The 17429-nt window shown below is 38.0% G+C and overlaps 3 protein-coding genes across 12 annotated transcripts in view; 2 read left to right on the top strand and 1 right to left on the bottom strand.

Moving 5' to 3' along the window:
- The first annotated feature begins 8 nt into the window (after positions 1-8).
- LOC121632277 (archaemetzincin-2) lies at positions 9-7569 on the top strand. Of its 2 annotated transcripts, XM_041973602.1 has the most exons (8): positions 9-83; positions 3138-3426; positions 3656-3829; positions 3977-4105; positions 4388-4551; positions 4710-4886; positions 6444-6573; positions 6946-7569. In XM_041973602.1, the coding sequence occupies exons 1-8, from the start codon at positions 81-83 to the stop codon at positions 6969-6971; spliced, it is 1092 nt and encodes a 363-aa protein (XP_041829536.1). In that variant the 5' UTR covers positions 9-80; the 3' UTR covers positions 6972-7569. The 2 variants fall into 2 exon arrangements, with proteins under 2 accessions (XP_041829536.1, XP_041829535.1); XM_041973601.1 differs by lacking the exon at positions 6946-7569 and having other exon boundaries at positions 6444-6686.
- Positions 7568-13728, bottom strand: LOC121632274 (monocarboxylate transporter 7-like). Of its 4 annotated transcripts, none has more exons than XM_041973587.1 (6): positions 13437-13728; positions 10633-10873; positions 10406-10549; positions 10169-10297; positions 9146-10072; positions 7568-8386 (listed from the first exon to the last, which is right to left on the bottom strand). In XM_041973587.1, exons 2-6 carry the CDS (start codon positions 10868-10870, stop codon positions 8124-8126), a joined length of 1701 nt encoding a protein of 566 aa, XP_041829521.1. In that variant the 5' UTR covers positions 10871-10873; positions 13437-13728; the 3' UTR covers positions 7568-8123. The 4 variants fall into 4 exon arrangements, with proteins under 4 accessions (XP_041829521.1, XP_041829522.1, XP_041829523.1 ...); XM_041973588.1 differs by lacking the exon at positions 13437-13728 and adding an exon at positions 11522-11956; XM_041973589.1 differs by lacking the exon at positions 13437-13728 and adding an exon at positions 11561-11956.
- Positions 11354-17429, top strand: part of arsg (arylsulfatase G) — an 11937-nt gene continuing 5861 nt past the window's right edge. Inside the window, exons 1-4 of one of the 6 annotated variants that reach the window (XM_041973593.1) lie at positions 11354-11471; positions 15787-16023; positions 16215-16450; positions 17204-17318. In XM_041973593.1, coding sequence (XP_041829527.1) covers positions 15800-16023; positions 16215-16450; positions 17204-17318 — 575 coding nt within the window. In that variant the 5' untranslated portion in view covers positions 11354-11471; positions 15787-15799. Of the gene's footprint in view, positions 11472-13165; positions 13323-15221; positions 16024-16214; positions 16451-17203; positions 17319-17429 lie in introns of those variants that run through there. The other 5 variants (XM_041973594.1, XM_041973596.1, XM_041973597.1 and 2 more) reach the window with 5 other exon arrangements.

Raw genomic sequence — 17429 nt, 5'->3', positions numbered from 1 at the left:
CGTAACAGCGAGCTTGTCTTTGCTTTAAAGCTCCGCCCCCGTGTTTACAAGACGTCATCAGAAAGGACATCCGGTGTCTAATGGTGAGAGGAGTAGCTGATAACTTTTACATTTTCACACGAATATGCTAACTTTAAAAAATATTTCAATCGATTTAATAATCTGTGTATATATATATATTTGCAAACTATGGATTTTTGCAGGTTGCCGAAGTCATATATTTATGCTTTTACCCAAAAGTCAAAGTGGATCAACGTTTACGACGCTGAAGTTAGCTTCCGACTCGTTGCTTCCGATTCGCCATATTTCTAAAGGGCGATTCCACTGAATTTTTGGCGTCTAGACCACATTTGACCAGGTCTTGATAAAAATAAATAAATAAAATAAAATAAAAATTCTATACATTGAATCTTAATATCTGGACTGAAATACTATAAATAACATCTAGATTTATTAAAGGACAGATTCTGATTAGTAAAACTCTTATTCTATTTGTGAAAATGCCAATTTACCCATTTCAGGCATTTTGCTTTTCTCATTGCCTTTGATCTAGAAAAGAAAGAAAACCATATGATAACACTTCAGACTAAAATAGACACAATTTTCCACATACAACAAAAAATACACTGGTTATGTCAGCTGCGATGGACTGGTGACCTGTCCAGAGGTGTACCCTGCCTCTCACCTGGGGCTCCAGCTGCCCCGTGACCCTTCATTATCAAGCAGTATAGCTAATGGATAGATTGTTATGTCTGAACTGCATCATGCTACACACATACAACGTTTTTTTTTTTTTTTTAAAAAAGAAATAAATATGTTACCTGTGAAACCTTACGTTTTCTTTCATTCTTTTTATTTTTTAAAACAATGTTTAGGGAAGGCCAAGTCTAAGCCTTTTTTGTATGTTGAGCTCCTGTTTCTCACTTTAAAACAAAAAAGATTGGTCAAAGAATTATAAATTCATGAATGTCTTATCTTGTTTTTATGTTTATCTTTCTATAAATAGTAACTATTTTTCTTCTTCATCTGCCCCTGGTCAGTCTCTGCCACAGCCTCAGTCTTTTTCTCATCAAGAGCTTGTAGTGTTGCCTGTATTAGACAAGACATATTTCAATTCAGATTCCTTATTCTAGACTGGATAAAGTATTTTTATATAGAGATGTTTTCTTCGTACTTCATCCTCATTTGCCTATTAGAAAGTTTTTTCTGTCATCTGACTTATTTTTCCATTAATCTGTGCCATTTAGATTCTGCTCTGTCTTCCCTGTTCTTTCCTGACCTTCCATCTGTGTTCTGACCGGACTCTTTTCACTTTTTCTTTTATATACATGTGCATGTATAAATTGGATGCTTTGAGCTGTTTTACCTATACATGTGTTGTTGCCCTCTAATGGTTATGAAAGGGGTTACCTGTAGTTGCCATGTGGACAATAAAATGATCCTGTTTGGTCCAACTTTGTTTCTGGTTGAACTGTAACCACTTATCACCTGGGTTCTGCAAACCATATTGTGGTGTTCCACAGACTGGGGATACAACAAAACTGGCACTTTAACAATGGGCAGAAAGAAACAAAGAAGCTAGATGCTGTTTAGGATATTTCAGTCCAAATTTGAAGAGTCTAATTATTGTGATTTTTGCAGGACCTGGTCTAATGTAGTCTAGATGCCAAAAACACCATGAAATCAGCCTAATTTGCATTTTCACATAGAAGAAAGGTTTCACTAATCAGAAACCGTGTTTTAATTAATTTTAAATTAATTTAATAATGTGGATTAAATCACATCTGATTTAATCCAATGGGTTGATTTATTTTGAATTTTAAAAATATGTCTTAAAACAGTCTAGATCTAGGTCTTTAGGATATTTTAGTCCAGATATGAAAAGTCTAAGTACAGTAGTTCTTGATAAGGACTTGGTCTAATGTGGTCTAGATGCCAAAACTTCTGTGGTATCGCCTTATATGGCGAATCAGGAGCAACGAATGGGAAGCGAACTTCAGCGTCGTAGTAACATTTTAGCATTAAGCTAACCATACAAAATATCTACTGACTGTTTGGCGGAGGTCATACATTCGATGGCGTTGGTCAATCGGTCTGACTGTCTGTCAAGAACATAACTAAAAACATTATGGACGAATCTTGATAACATTTTTAGGAAATGTCAGAAATGGAATAAGAAACAAGCGATTAGATTTGGGGGGTGATCCAGATACCGCCTGTATCAAGGAATTTTTAACATGATTCTTTTGGGGCGATAGGGATTATTTTGCCATTAGAGCTTCTAACTAAAAATAATACCCACAATCATTGGCAAAAACCAACCAACCAAACAAAAAACATAATAATACAATGTCTTGGTGGATATATGTGCTCTCTGAGGGCTTTTAGTATTTATAATGTTTTTGCTCTTTTAAAATAAGGACTGACCCTGTGTTTATTAACAAAAAAGTCTGGGCTCAGGCCCTTCCTATCTACCCTCTGTCACCCACTGAAAGCATTTTAAGAGTAATAATTATACAAAAACACCTGCTAAAGAAAGCTGTTGGGTGTGTCACATCCAGCCAGTTTAGAAAGTAAAAAGGTTTTTAAACCTGCAGCAATTGACCTAATCAGTTCCCAGACTTTAGTGTTGTTGGAAAACATGGCCTATTCCCAACTTCCAATTTGATGTGATTTCTCTGATTGATTTATTATTATGTACTGCGCCTTGTGGGGCACTGAATTAAAAACATATTTGTTTCTCTAGTGGAAATTCCTCCATGGACACCATAACTCAAAAGAGAGAAGATCTTACTTATTTCAGCAAAGCATTGCCAGTCCACATTTATGCACATAAAAAAAATAATAAATAAAAGAAAGCTGTTGGGTCTGTGAAATCCTGTAAGTTTAGAAAGCAAGTTCCAATTTGATATGATGTATATGCCTGAGTGATGTATTTCTTACTTTTCAATTCAACAAATTATTTAAATAATTTATGTATAGTTACATTTTATTTTTATTCACATTTTAAAGTTTCTCATTTACACTGGCATTTGAATTGCAGCTAAAATGTATCAAGGAACTAAAAGATAGAAAAATTATGTTGCATCAAAGTTGATGTCATGATGTTAGCAGCATATACTCTGTCTTTGCTGCAGATGGAAGTGATTCAGCACTCGGCAGAGAAGCTTCACACAGCGTTGGTCTCTAATTCAAAGGATGTGGCTACAATTTACAGTAAATACACAAAAGAAGAAAGGGGTCTTCTGGAAGAAGGATTGTATCCAGGGAAACCAGGTTCCCTTTTCCAGCCCATCGCTGTACACTCACACTCAGACTGGATCCTCGCTCATCCTGAGAAGCCCCAAGACTTTGAGAGCTTCTATCAAGACCCTTATCGCAAGACACCAAATGCAACCTGCAACACTATTTACATTCAAACTATTGGTGAGTGTTTCTGCCCAGTGTGTCTCAAGTTTATGTTATCCTCAGTTCTCAGACTGTAAAACTAAACCAGACCTTAATGAGCAAGACATAAAAATACTAGATATATTCAGTTAGCATTGTGATCTCCACAGATGGTTGAATCATGTCCACTATGTTGTATAATTGTCTGTAGACTCCCAAGTACTACAGTGATGCTTGGCTTTAATCTTACACAATATCTTTGTTGCAGGTTCATTTGGAGAAGTGGGGCCTCAGACAGGCCAGTATGTTGAGTGGCTCAGAGACTACTGCCAGGCCTTTTTCTACGGGCTTTCGGTCAAGCTGCTGCCACCAGTTTCTGTGTCTGAAACAGGATGCTCTTTCAGGGTTAACAGTGACTCACACAATCTTCAGATCCTCACAGGTAACACAGGAAATCTGTCATTTTTGGTCTTTCATTTATGTCTCTTCCCCATTGTACTGTCCCAGTTTTTATATTTTCCTTGTAGACACCCTTTTAATTTAAATTTGAATATTTGCTTTGTCCTTCTTATTTTCTCTCAAAATTAAGGTGACTTGTTGCGATTTCTGGGGAAGAGAAAACCAAAAGATACTTTCTGCATTGTTGGAATAACAATGATAGACCTCTACCCCAAAGACTCCTGGAACTTTGTCTTTGGACAGGCATCTCTCAGTATGGGTGAGGTTTTACAGAAACAAGGTGAAATAATAATGTGAACACACAACTTGCTCTGTGGTTAGTGAATAGGAGAAAAGTAAACACACAAACCTTTACACCTACATAAAGTCAGTTTTAAAGTTTAATTTTAAGTAAAGTGGAGGAATGTTTTGTCAATAAATCTGCTTCTCATGATGTAATGTCACTAGTTGGCCACTAGATGGTGGTAAAAAGAAAAAAAATCACAGTCCAGTACTAACTTTGTCCTTATTTTCCCCTCGGTTTCATGTTGAATGTGCACAGGAATGGGTGTTTTCAGCTTTGCTAGGTATGATGACAACTTCTACACTAGAAATTACGCTGGCAGACTAAAGAAACGGATTCATCCAAGGCAGGGAGACTACTCTGTGTTTGAGGGATACTACAGTCCACCTGTTACTAGCACTCTGCTACTTAGATCCTGCAAGGTTATTAAGAAACTTCTTCATTCAGTTTTGGTGCTGCAAACCTTATATTAGTGTTGTTGATTTAAAGATTCAAAGACTCTTTAAAGATTGCTAAATAAAACACTCTATGTCCATTTTTGTTTTGTGTATGCACTCTGATATGAAACTTCTTGTTGCAGACCATGACCCATGAGATTGGCCATATGTTTGGAATAAGGCACTGTCAGTGGATGAGCTGTGTCATGCAGGGCTCTAACCACCTGGAAGAGTCTGATCGTAGACCCTTGGATTTCTGTCCTGTCTGCCTTCACAAACTTCACACTTCATTTAGTTTCAAAATCGCTGAAAGATACAAGGTAAAAAGCATTTTTAGGAAACATAGCTGCATGTTCATGTTTTTTTTTGCTACAGTGGACTAAACTTCTTTTACAGTAGAAACCAGTTTACAGTTCTCAGGCAGTCAGTAATCCTGACTCATCATATTTGGAAAAGCACTACTTTAACAACTGCTTTTGTCCATTAGGTATGCTAAGTCTCTTATTTTAGCAAACAGGACTAAAACCAGGACCTTGGTCACCCCAACAGAATACACCCCTCACTGCTATGTTTTAAATTATGCCAGTCCTTTTTCCGTTTAGACATTTCAAAATGTTTATGTGATATAGGTCTATATGCAATTTAGACAATCCTATCAAGAAATGGATTAGAAAAAGGTCAGCAGAGCACCATTAGAGGGTCAAACTTCAAAGATTCTCCTTGATTGTAAAGGAGATTTAATGAAAGCACTAATCTCGTCATGGCTGACCCAGTACTAGCTCATGGATTCATGCCAAATATCATTATGTCTTTATTCTAGTAACATCTGTACTCTGCACAGGAGATGTTTTCAGCTCTTTGATATGCCTGAGTTCATAGGGAGTCCTCAACGCAGACTGAATCTTAATCTCAGTGTGCTGAGCTGGTAGATACTAAAACAAATTTCTCAGTGATGGCTTGAATTGTATCCAAAGAGGCAACATGCCTTCACACGTGATGAAAAAATCTGAGCTGAGCTGCTGCTATAAGAATAACAATTAAAACGTGCAAAAAGCAGAATGACCTGGAGGCCACGGATAAATTTACAGCTTCATGGAGACTAATGTTTCAATACTGTGTCTTCATCAGAGTCGCAGGTGAACACAGCATCTGGACAGGTAATTATAGACGATCTGGAACAGGTGTGCAGAGTTCATTAAAAGCACAGTCAAGCCACGCCACAAGCCCGATTGGTTGTATATGTTCTTCTGTTTATTGTTTATGACATGATATGCTCTTTTTAATTGTATGAAAGCTGTTGGGAGTGTATGGGAGTTGTTAACAGTAGGTAAGCTTTTCTCTGTTTTGACCAAAGGGCTTGTGGCGTGGCTTTACTGTACTCCTAATGAACTCTGTACACCTGTTCCAGGTTGTCTACAATTACCTGCAAAGCTGCTGTGTTCACTTGTGACGTTGACAAAGACAAAGGTGGTGTCAAAACGTTAGTCTGCATGAAGTTTGCACAGTTAAGCTGTAAATTTGTCAGTGAGCTCCAGCCATTTCTGCCTTTTCCTAGTCTGTCTTGTAGCTGTGAAGCACCTCATTCAGCCATTGTTGGATGATGCGGCGAGTGCTTTGATTTCATTGAACAATTACAGCATGCTATGTCCTATTTTAGAGTGTTTGAAATTGCATTTAACAATTTCTCATGGCATAAATATGCTCTGTATGTTGTGATATTTGTAATTGTAGATAAGATACATGAACATCTTTTCTCTTTGGATTTTGTTTGTACTTAACAGTAATGTTAAAAGTTAATTTCATACCAAAAGATCAATTCACCAACACATTCAGATGTTTTGGTCTTTTGTTTCTCATTGTGTATCTGTGTTTGAAAGGCTTTACTGAACTGGATGGAGGAAGATCAGAGTCAGACGTCACGACCTGGAGGGGTATCATCTGCCTGTCATACTACCTTCCAGTTTTCAAAACCCACCGAGGCCTTTCATTCGTCCAAACTGTGGCTTCGTAGGTGTTTGGAAATACTAGAAAATAATTAACTATATGAGCCGCCCACAAATCTGGAGAGTGGAACAAATTAAGATGTCAGAATCCCCCTTTTTGTCCATAATTCAGTTTTTCTTTTAAGATTTTCTGTTTTGTACACACTAGGATCTTTTAATGTTTTCTGGGCGATCTCAAAACCTTGAGTCTGCACCTCTTGAGGTTGCCTATTTTTTATTTTTGAGGTGTTTAAAATGATCTAGTTATAAAGGTCATCTGTCTCATTTTCAGCTTTATTTCTGACATGTGGCATTTGCTGCTATTTAAATGTGTCCATTCTTCCGTTTATCAGTGCTCCTTATTGCTTTTTCCTTTGTGGTCATCAATTATCTTTAGTGGCCAGAAGAAGGCAACTGCTTTGAGGAGCCCATTGCTGATGACTGTAAGGATTCACGGTACTCTTGAAACTTGTATAATTGCATTAATTGGCCTTTCCTTATGATAACTCTGAACAAAGCTCTAAAGACAAATTAACTCTTGATTAAAGGGCTTGGCAATAATGTTACAAGATGTGTGCAGAATTTTTATATACATAATAGCAAAAGTAATCTTTATCTTAAAGTTGAAAGAAAACACTTCTCTGAACATTATTTAATGCTGCACCTTAGAAAAGGGAAGATTTCTTAAAAAGATATTTAACATATTTCACAATTTGTCTAATGATTTGATGCAGCAATCCTGGGTGCCACCCATTCACAATATAATAAGTCTTGACAGATATGTTAACTGCAACCTCACTGGTTGATGGTTAATCTTCTACATCACTGAATATTTTTTTCTCTGTCATTTTTTAATGTTAATAAAACAAGCCACAGGTAACTACTCTTAGTTTAAACACTAATTTAGTCTGAGTTAGCTTTCAGATTTCAATAAATTCTAAGGTTGTTTTCAGTATTTTATAATTGGTAATGTGGCATATATTTGAATGTGATTTAAAACACAAACACATAATAGAAAATTTCAAATCCCAGCATTACTTTATTATGACTGAACACATTCTTCTTACGAAAACTGTAAAACAGTGGTCTGACCTATATGTAATAGTGCATTTACAGTTTGATAACAGTTTGATTAAATAAAAAATTTCAGTCACACACTCCTGAGGTTTTGATTTGGTTAGAACTAGTTTTACAGAATCTGTGCAGCTTTGTTGTTTTTCCAGCTGTTCTTGTTGTGTTGATTTTCAGCAAGTAGATAATAAAGCTTCAGCGTTAGACCTCTTTGATATCTAAAATGTTAAATATCTAAATATCACACTGCATCATCATGGCTCATTTTGAGCATACCTTCCTACAACCTTTCATGCCATTGTCCATTAAAGCAAGACAATCTTTGCAATAAAGTAAAAACACTGTTTGGTCTATCCTGTAGTTAAGGCATACCTGCTACATGCATATTGTAGTTGCCAGATCTATAATGGCAGATGCACTTTATCTATAGCTGTTTGCCTCAGCAGCCTTTACACCTTTTATGGCTTTACCTTTTTATTGCACTTATGTTTTCTCAGTTTAAGGTTAAGCTGTACCCTCGTCAACATCTGTCTGGGCTCCGGTCTGACTGACATCCAGTATGCAATCCGACTTGGAGCAGTTGCTGGTGCTGTTAGTTCTTTCATCTGGTTTCTGTCCTCCACTCTGTTTCTTGCAGCCTCTCCTCCAACAGGGAAATCCTCTCTTAGCTGGTCGTACCAAAACAAGGAAAACAGCACTCAGCCCCATGCCCACCGCACAGGAGTAGAAAGCTGCTCCATAATTGTTTGTCACATCCACCAACACGCCTGTAGGTAGAGGAGGGAATTTAACAAATGCATTCAAGTATGTTACTTATCTAGAGGAGTGCAATCAAGTAATGTGAAAGTACTTTTATGATTATCTTTTGCCACATTTGACTGAGATGCAGAATTTTAAGTTTTTGAACAAGGAAATTTGAGTGCGATTTTTTTTCTTTTTGATCTAATGAAACCAGCTTTTCTGTCCTCTCAGGTTAGTGAATTGTAAATCTATTGAGAAGAAATTATTGTTTGTAGAAAAGCGATAATGTAAACTGAGTTACAGCCATTAGTTTTACCCCCACTTTGTTCACTGAATACATTGAAAATTATGACATTATTTTTATGTACAAGTGTACAAGAAATAAACTAAATATGGCAGCCAACAGACATCTAATATTTAATTAGATTAACAATAACAAAAAAGAAAGAAATTGAGCTCCCAGAATCCCTCAAAGTAATACAGGCTTGTGTTTGGATGGTACAGAGTTTTTATTTCCAGACTGAACTAGAAATTGAAGGTCTGGACTTGGTGAATATGTGTGTTTATTAAAACCTTCGGGGGTGCTCATTTTTATTTGCCGGTGTTGAATTGACCATGCAAAGGTCAGTTAACTTGCAGGTGTGTATTTTAATATCGTAATTTGTGATACTTTATTACTTTGACATCATAGTTTAAGATTTTAATCTTCAGTATCTCTGCTGTTACTGCACAGTCAATGAAGTATCATTATTTCTGTTGTTTTACATCAAAAACACCCCTCTTACCTCCAAGTGGTGGTCCAGCCAGCCCTGCAAAGCTGTGGATGAACACATAGACACCGGCAGATGAAGACATCCTCTCTATGCCCACCACATCATCCTCAGCCAGCATGGGGATGTGGGTGCATGCCAGGGTTCCCATGAAGAAACCGTAGAAAGCACAGCAAACAGCCAGGCCATAAAGCTCTGTGACCAAAGTAAATCCCACCAGGTCGACGGTCATTGTGATTACACATGCCAGGAGCACCTGAAGCTTCCTTTTACTGAAGTGCTTCCATGTGAGGATCCAGCCAATGGAGAACCGACCCAAGATTTCAGCTACAGCCATAGTGGAGAGCATGTATGCAGCATGTTCCCGCTCTACACCGCGACTTACGCTCAGGTCGATGATGTAGAGTGGAGGGGCAAAGAAGCCAAGAGTGGCAAAAAGTCCAAACAGGGAATACAAAATAAAACTGCACTCTCTGAGGATGGAGAAGTCTAAGAGTTTTACGGGTAGCTGTTCAGTATCTGGTTTAGCTTCTTTATCATGTAGCTCTTGCTTCTCTGCATCTCTGTCTGTTTTCTCTGTTTCGGATTCACTCATTTCCGCCTTACTGATACCTGCTGATATAGGCTCTGTCTCTAACTTTGCTTCTTTGTGCTGGAAATTATTTTCCTCAAGGTTGCTGCTGTCCTTTAGAGACTGGATACCTGAGTCTCCAGTGCTCACAGAGCCCCCTGTTGGTTCATTGTCTTTAGTCACAGAATCCTCTGGGTTTGTACCATCTGAATTCTCTAGTGTCCTGAGGGCCTCCAACTCTTTTGAGGATGATCCAGGTTTGATAATGATTGGCCGAAGCAGCACACCACACACAATAATGACGCTTTGCAAAGCTCCAAGCAATGCCACAGTATGTCGCCAGCCAATATTTTCTTTCAATGCGGAAAATGCTAAAAGGGAAGGAGAGATATTCAGTGAGTGGGATTCTTCACATGGCTTTCTTAAATATGTTGAGATGAAGCTTCAGTAGAAAGTTTTGTTTATACCTGGTGCCAGGGCAAACATTGACAACGACTCTCCAGTAGAAGCAACAGCTATGACCAGAGATCGCCGACGGTTAAAGTACTGTGACAGGATGGTCACAGTGGGCAGGAAAGTCAGACAGTATCCCATGCCTACACAGTTCAAAATATGCACACACAGTAGTTTATTTGAAGACACTCAAAAGATAACATAAATTTAAGTGTAAATATTTAGAAAAGAGGAGTAACCAAAATACATACCTGCAACTAATCCATAAGTGATGTATATTTGATTGATGGAGCTACAGAAGCTGGTGGCAATGGTACCGGTGGAAATAAGTAATCCTCCAATCATAACAACAACTTGAAAGCCAAATTGGTTTGTCATCATCGAGGAGAGAGGACCTGCACATCCATATTGACCAATTTGTTGTAAATTGTAAATGAATATTGCAATCTGTAGAGCTAAAAAAAAGAGATCTATTTACCATTAAAGGTCATGACAAAGATACAGATGGAAACAATCCAGGAGACCCGACTGTTGCTCTCCTCAAACTCATTCATTAGGTCCTGAAGGAAGATGCCAAAAATCTTGATTGTGCCATATGTAAAAACTTCCACTAGGAAAAAGGCCAAGGCAACCACCCATCCCCAGCCTCCATCAGGGGCCCCTGAGTACACGTTGGGCCCCAGGAATTGTGATATCTTAGCCCTGCACCGTGCCATACCCTGTGAAAAAAAGACAACAGCTTTAATGAAAAAATAATCATCAAATAGTAAAAGAAATTTCCAAAACATCCAACTGTGCATATTTTGAGTAGATAATAAAATATGGCTAAAGATCCTCTGCTGGGTACTAGTTTACAATTGACGTGAACGCGCACCCCTAAGTGCCTCCAAAGAGGACGCGCTCAGGTCAAAACAGCTCCGTATCATGTTAACAAACAAATTGCAGCTCCCGTGAAGAAGAGCATGGGTGCATTAATCATCTTAATAAATGAACAGTATTTTTAAACAGCGATGCGTTCAAAGTAAAAAGTATTATTTGGCTTAAAAACACGCGGCTATATCCCCGTTTGGACTTGAAGTGCGATGCCGAGTTCTCACCACCTGCTGAATCGTACCCCTTCAAAACGTCTACGGTGTGCTGTTAGGATCAAAGTTGTCTGCGCTGCGTGAAACGGGGTTGGATTTATGCACGGGGGTCGTAACAACACCGGCACACTGGTCAGCCTCTATAGTTTCATCCCACTAGTTTTACAAGCTGTAAAGAAAAGTCACTACGCCCGAGAATGTTTGGAGCTGATCCCCTTCTCACCACTGTCAGGTTAGTTTAAAAATAAACATGCTGAAATTAAATTACTTGTTAATTCCCACCTTGCCAGTTATGTTGTAGAGACTGTGCTGATTCCTAACCCCCTCTTTATTTAGGTGTTTGGGTTTTAAATGAAGTTTCTGTACGTCCTTAGCCGCTACTATTTAATGTACAAACACTCGGTGCTGTACCCATGGCAAGGAGGAAAAATACACCAGGAGCGAGTTCAGCCTCCTTCAGCAAAATGTTGGGTCTAATCAATTATTGGAGGGCTGCCAACATACATGTCTTGTTATAATGCTATAATGCATGCTGTTATCATGCAAAACCTGTACCTTACCCTATGATAATGAATACATCTGGGTCATGGTGGCGATCACAGTACCTGTTGTGCAAACTAGGCATGATAAGAGATATTTTTCATAGATTGCACTTTTTCTGCAGTGTTATTTGGGGTTAATGTATTATCACTTGTTACTTTACACAGATGATTTCCTCTGACATTACAGGTAACTCAGCCTACCTAGAGTTTGGTTTCACAATCCGCAGCTCATTTTGTTTGACTTCATAGTTCTCCAGCGTTAGAAACTTGTTTTGCAACCCTTCCCCAGCTCCCTGGTTTTGTTCAATTTCACAACAGGAGGCGGCTTTCATAAGCTGTACTGGTATGTTAAGAATATTGTGGTGTAAATCCAACTTTCTAACAACTGCCTTTATCAAATTAAATGTGTTTGGGAAAAACAGCAAGGTACCATTTGTCTTTACATTTACTGTAAATGAACACAATAACTCTGTAAGATATTTTGTCATTGAATACTTTATTATGAGAAGCAGATGAACATTACGTGTACAGTAAAAGGAGGTGCAAACCAGAATACACATCTGTTATCATGCTAACTTTTGTTATTGCATCCACACAGAGAATAGCTGAGGGTGAATGCCCATGAATGGAGTGGTTATCAGAACTGGTACTGTACTCTTCATTGCAGAGAAGCTCCCATTTATATCAACTAAACACTAGGCAGCCACAAAATAAGTAAAATCCAATTAGCTTTAAATATCTCCACTGTAGTTTTGAAAAAGTATTGTTTTTTTATCTCAAAATGTCCATTGAAATACTTAGCTTTACTGATTTTTTTTATGAAACTATTGAGTATTAGCCATCTAAATATGCTTAACATATAAAGTTGAGTTTTTAATTGCCTATTACCTGTAACAGAATAACTCTTGAATTTAAAACACAGTTCAATGCATCAGTAAAGAGGAACAGTGGTCAAAACAAGAAACAATCATGTCCTTTTTAGACTGCAACAGTTTAAGATGTGAGGAAAATGCACTTAATTCGTAATTTTGCAGTTGCAGATGTTCCTGCTTTTCCTCTTTCTGAATTTCGTCTGAATTCTTACAACTATAGTTATTTATCATAATAACAAAAGTGTAAACATTTCAGTAAAAACAATTAGCTATAGGCCTATATATGAAATCATATTTGTGTGGATAGCTGTAAAATAAACAAATGAAAAATCACAACCTGCGGACTGCACACACACACACACAGATACACACACACACAAGTATTTCACTTAATTTTATTTTCTAATTTTCTTTGATTCTGTTGTCTTAGCTCTCTTGGTAAACATTTTTTAAACAATGAACTATTTAAACAACCGAAAACTAGTGCTTGTGATTTTAATTGAACAAAGAGGGAGGGAAGGGTACTGTTGACTTGAAGGAGCTGTACAGTCCGTCCTCGTGCGGCTGACGTAACGCCCGGAGTCCGGAAGCGACGGCGGCTCGTGCAGTCTGTGGGCACTTTGACTAACTGCTCACACATATATATATATATATATATATATACACGTTGTAAGTATTCATACGTAATCTTTTCGGGACTACATGTTCTATCAAAGAATTTATCATATATAAAACTAAACATACTAGTTTAAGAAATTTAATGTATTTAGTTTTCTGTCTCACCTTAAAGTAGCTAATTTCAGACGGAAATAGTCCTTTCTTCGCGGAAACAGCGCTGCTGTTAAATCCTACGATTTGGGCGCGCGCCGCGCCAATAAACGGCTAAACTCTACTGTATGTGAGTTACATATTCTCACTGGCAGTTCACAATTTACATGGACGCGTGAACACAAAGTATGCGCGTTAGCATTTGCACAGACATGCTCTCTGTGACACAAGCACATATCTAGGAGGCAGGCATGAGGGTGAGATCTGGTTGCAACCAGATCCCTATAACCCACCCCCACCCTTAAACAGGCACGGCGCCAGGATTTTTTTTTCTCCTGGTGCTAATGAGGGACTTGACCAATACGTGGGGGTGCTAAGAAAATAACAGATTTCCATGACTTAGGTAACTTTATACATAGGTTATCGATTTTTTCAATAAAAGTGGCTAAGATACACAGCAATTTAACTGAATTAGCCAAAGAACATTCAGCAAAATAACCAGGCCTACAACGAGCCACAAAGCAACGGCAAAAATGTTTTCACGTGGAAAGGTGCAAGATTCAGCACCAGACAGCGACCATGTGATAAACAAGCAACACATACAGAATGCAACAAACGCATTTATTCTACATGCATAATTAATGAAATCAACTATGCATTGCTTTTATTGCCTCGGATCACAACATAACTTAAGAAATTAAACTGATTGCGAGATAAATTTAACATACTACACAGTGCAGGCGCAACGAGAAGTGCAAACAATTTGTATCTAATGATTCGGACCACCTCAGCCTAGCGTGAGTTTCAACAAAAAGTTTCCGCCCGCCCTCTGTCCCCTCTTAATCAGTGCACAGAAGAAACATGCAAGCGGAGAATCTCCGCAAACTGTTTTTAAACTAATACATTCCTTTATTATAATATTATATATAAATTCATAATTATATTTTTTATAATCTAATTTCTTGGGGGGGCTTAATGGGGCTACACAGATTTATCACGGGGCTGTAGCACCCCCTAGCCCCGGTGTGGCGCCGTGGATGCCCTTAAACACTCTCCTCCCCTAGTGTTGTAGGATGAGACTTACAAATATTAAAATCTGTCATATTAGCAGCACACATGTAACTAAGGAAAGAACCACACAACCTTGCCTTTTTTTAGCTACCAAAATCAGTTCGTATTTTAAAGTTCTATCATTACACCAGTCACGTGACTGTACAATAAGTTCCACCTGTTTTGCTTGACATTTTATGAGAGAATATATTAAATAATGCTGAGTGTGGAGTGATTACATGTCAGAGATGTTTGCTCCTCACCCTGATTCACCAGCCCCTTACATAAAAAACCTGTCATTACCTATAAAATATAAACTTGTTCTGTTGATGTGTTGTTTAATAATCAACCATAAATGCTGACATTACCTGGACTTTTAGACCTGTTGATCTGTGTGGCAGATCAATCTGTCAGAAGTAATATCAGAAGTCTACACATTTCCATGACTATGCAGAAACACCAGTTTATCGGGATGTACCGGTGTGATGAGTAACAAAAGTCAATCCTGAGCTGCTTTGTGTTACACTGCTTTCACCAATATGTCTGTAGAGACCAAGTTTGTAGAAAATAATTAGGAATAGAACAGTTTTAATCATAATCTGTGACTAAACAACCTACATTTCTTCTAAAAATTAGATAACTGAAGGGTTTCAATAGGGTTATATTAGAATAGGAGTTTATTTATTTATTTTTTTTTTTAGCATTTATCCAACACAGTTTGGGTTGTTTAGCATGACACAGTCACTGACTAAAAACTGTTTTTACAAACAGCCATCCTTTTTCATGGCAATGCCATATTCATATTGTCAGGATCTGATATCATCTCACTTCATTTTGTGTTTAAATTAAGAACACAGCTGCCATCTGTTATTGAGTTTATGTAAGAAAACTTCCACATCCTGTTACTGGAGTTTGGGTGGTGAACCTACTTTGTGTCTGTGGATGAACAGTAGTTTCAAGGTATTATATAGGTGCTACAATCAGTGCATAACTTCCTGAGCTTAGAATATCTCACAGAGAGCTACCTAATATATCTCTATCAACCTTAGCTACCATCCTTAATAATACTTGACTGATAAATATTTGTGCTGACTTTAGCAAATCACAAATATAATCCTGCTCTCTTGCAGCATTCTCACATCCCTAGTTATTTTTGTGCCATAGTTAATTTTCCACTCCTCAGCCATTGTTATTCTTTGAAGTTCTCATATAGCTTTGAAAATGGTAGCTTTTGCATTCATTGTAGTGTTCACTCTATAATAATAGTATGTTGCAGAAAAGTTTCTTTAGTTAAACCTGTATCACCCCCTTGTAGATTTTAGCCCAAGATGGCAGACGTCTTAACTATGTTGCTCCTGCCTGGGATGCTGATATGTGGCCTGCTGTTTCATGCACTGTCCCAACAAGAAGCTGGGGTTAAATTAAAAAAGAAGCTGAATTTCATCATCATACTGGCTGATGATATAGGCTGGGGAGACCTAGATGTTAACCAACCTGAGGGGAAGGCAAACAACACTCCTTACCTCAACCTGATGGCCCAGCAAGGACTAAGGTAGAAAACTTTATTGTTTGATAGATTTGTGTCACAAAAGTCCTTTTAATGTTCTTTAATTTTGATGACAGATGTTGGTCTTCCATGACTTATTTTGAAATGATACTGAAAAAAAAAAAAAAAAAAATATATATATATATATATATATATGCTTGTGTCACTTCTCCATGTTAATAATAATCTTCTAATAGACTGACAGACTTCCACTCACCTGCGTCAACATGCTCCCCATCCCGTGCTGCTATCCTGACAGGCCGTTATGGTCTGAGAAACGGGGTGACTCATAACTTTGCAGTGAATTCTGTTGCTGGTCTGCCTCTGTCTGAAATCACCTTACCCCAGCTTCTGCAGAGGTCGGGTTATTACACAGCCATGATTGGGAAATGGCATCTTGGACACAATGGACCATACAGTCCAACTAACAGAGGTAAGTTGAAGGATTTTAATTATTAGGGTATAGTACAGTTGTTTTAGCACATTAACTCGTGGGGAGGAAATGGAGAAAAGCTTTTTTTTAAACTTCATTTGGTCCTTTAACAAAATGTAAAAAAAAATAGAAATTTTTATTTTTGTATATTTACCATTTATTACCATGTGATATGTTAAAATTATTGTAGTATAGTCTCCTGGCTCCTGGTATCAGATTGGGTACAAGAGGTTTTGAACAAAGTTTTTACCTTAAAGTGATGCAGAAGGTCGGCATTATAGGGGTTGAGTAAATTGTGAGCAAACACACTTTAATTAAACAACCCTGCATCTTTCCACTTCAGGACTTGCTTGTCAGACTTTCCAAACCTCTCCATTGCTATTGAGTTCCTTATCAGGTCCGTCGGTCTCACCTATTACAGCATCCTTCCAGCTCAGTCTTGTTAGGCAAAACAGTTGCCATTGACACTTTTGCCTCAGCTGACTAATGACTCACCCCCACTAGCCCTACCCCTGCCAGAGATGTGCTGGTGGTGCAGTGCAAAAAGCACCAGAGACCTTGTCCACTAGCTCCAAGTTAGAGGGCAAGTGCAACAGGAACTCAAAAGTTCTGCTGAAGCATGTGGACCTCTTTGCCACTGCACTGCAGTGCAGCTTTAGGGGGCGTCTTAAATTGATTTTAACACATGTATGATCACTTTGTTGTACCTTAAAACAACAGATGCTTGCCACATTTTCTTTGTTCCTTGAACAGGTTTTGACTACTACCTAGGTATTCCCTACAGTAATGACATGGGGTGTACTGACAGACCAGGATATAATCTGCCCCATTGCCTCCCTTGTAGTTCATCTGGACCTCAAGTGATCAGGTTATTTAGCAACACATACACATGTCTTTTATAATTAGTTTTAACTGGTAATCATTTCTGATCTTGTCAGCTTCCTTATGGTCCCAATCTAAAAACACTGCCCCAACTCAG

This window comes from Melanotaenia boesemani, chromosome 21 (assembly GCF_017639745.1).
Source record: "Melanotaenia boesemani isolate fMelBoe1 chromosome 21, fMelBoe1.pri, whole genome shotgun sequence".
In the NCBI taxonomy this organism is placed as follows: domain Eukaryota; kingdom Metazoa; phylum Chordata; class Actinopteri; order Atheriniformes; family Melanotaeniidae; genus Melanotaenia; species Melanotaenia boesemani.
This window is presented reverse-complemented; position numbering and strand designations above follow the sequence as displayed.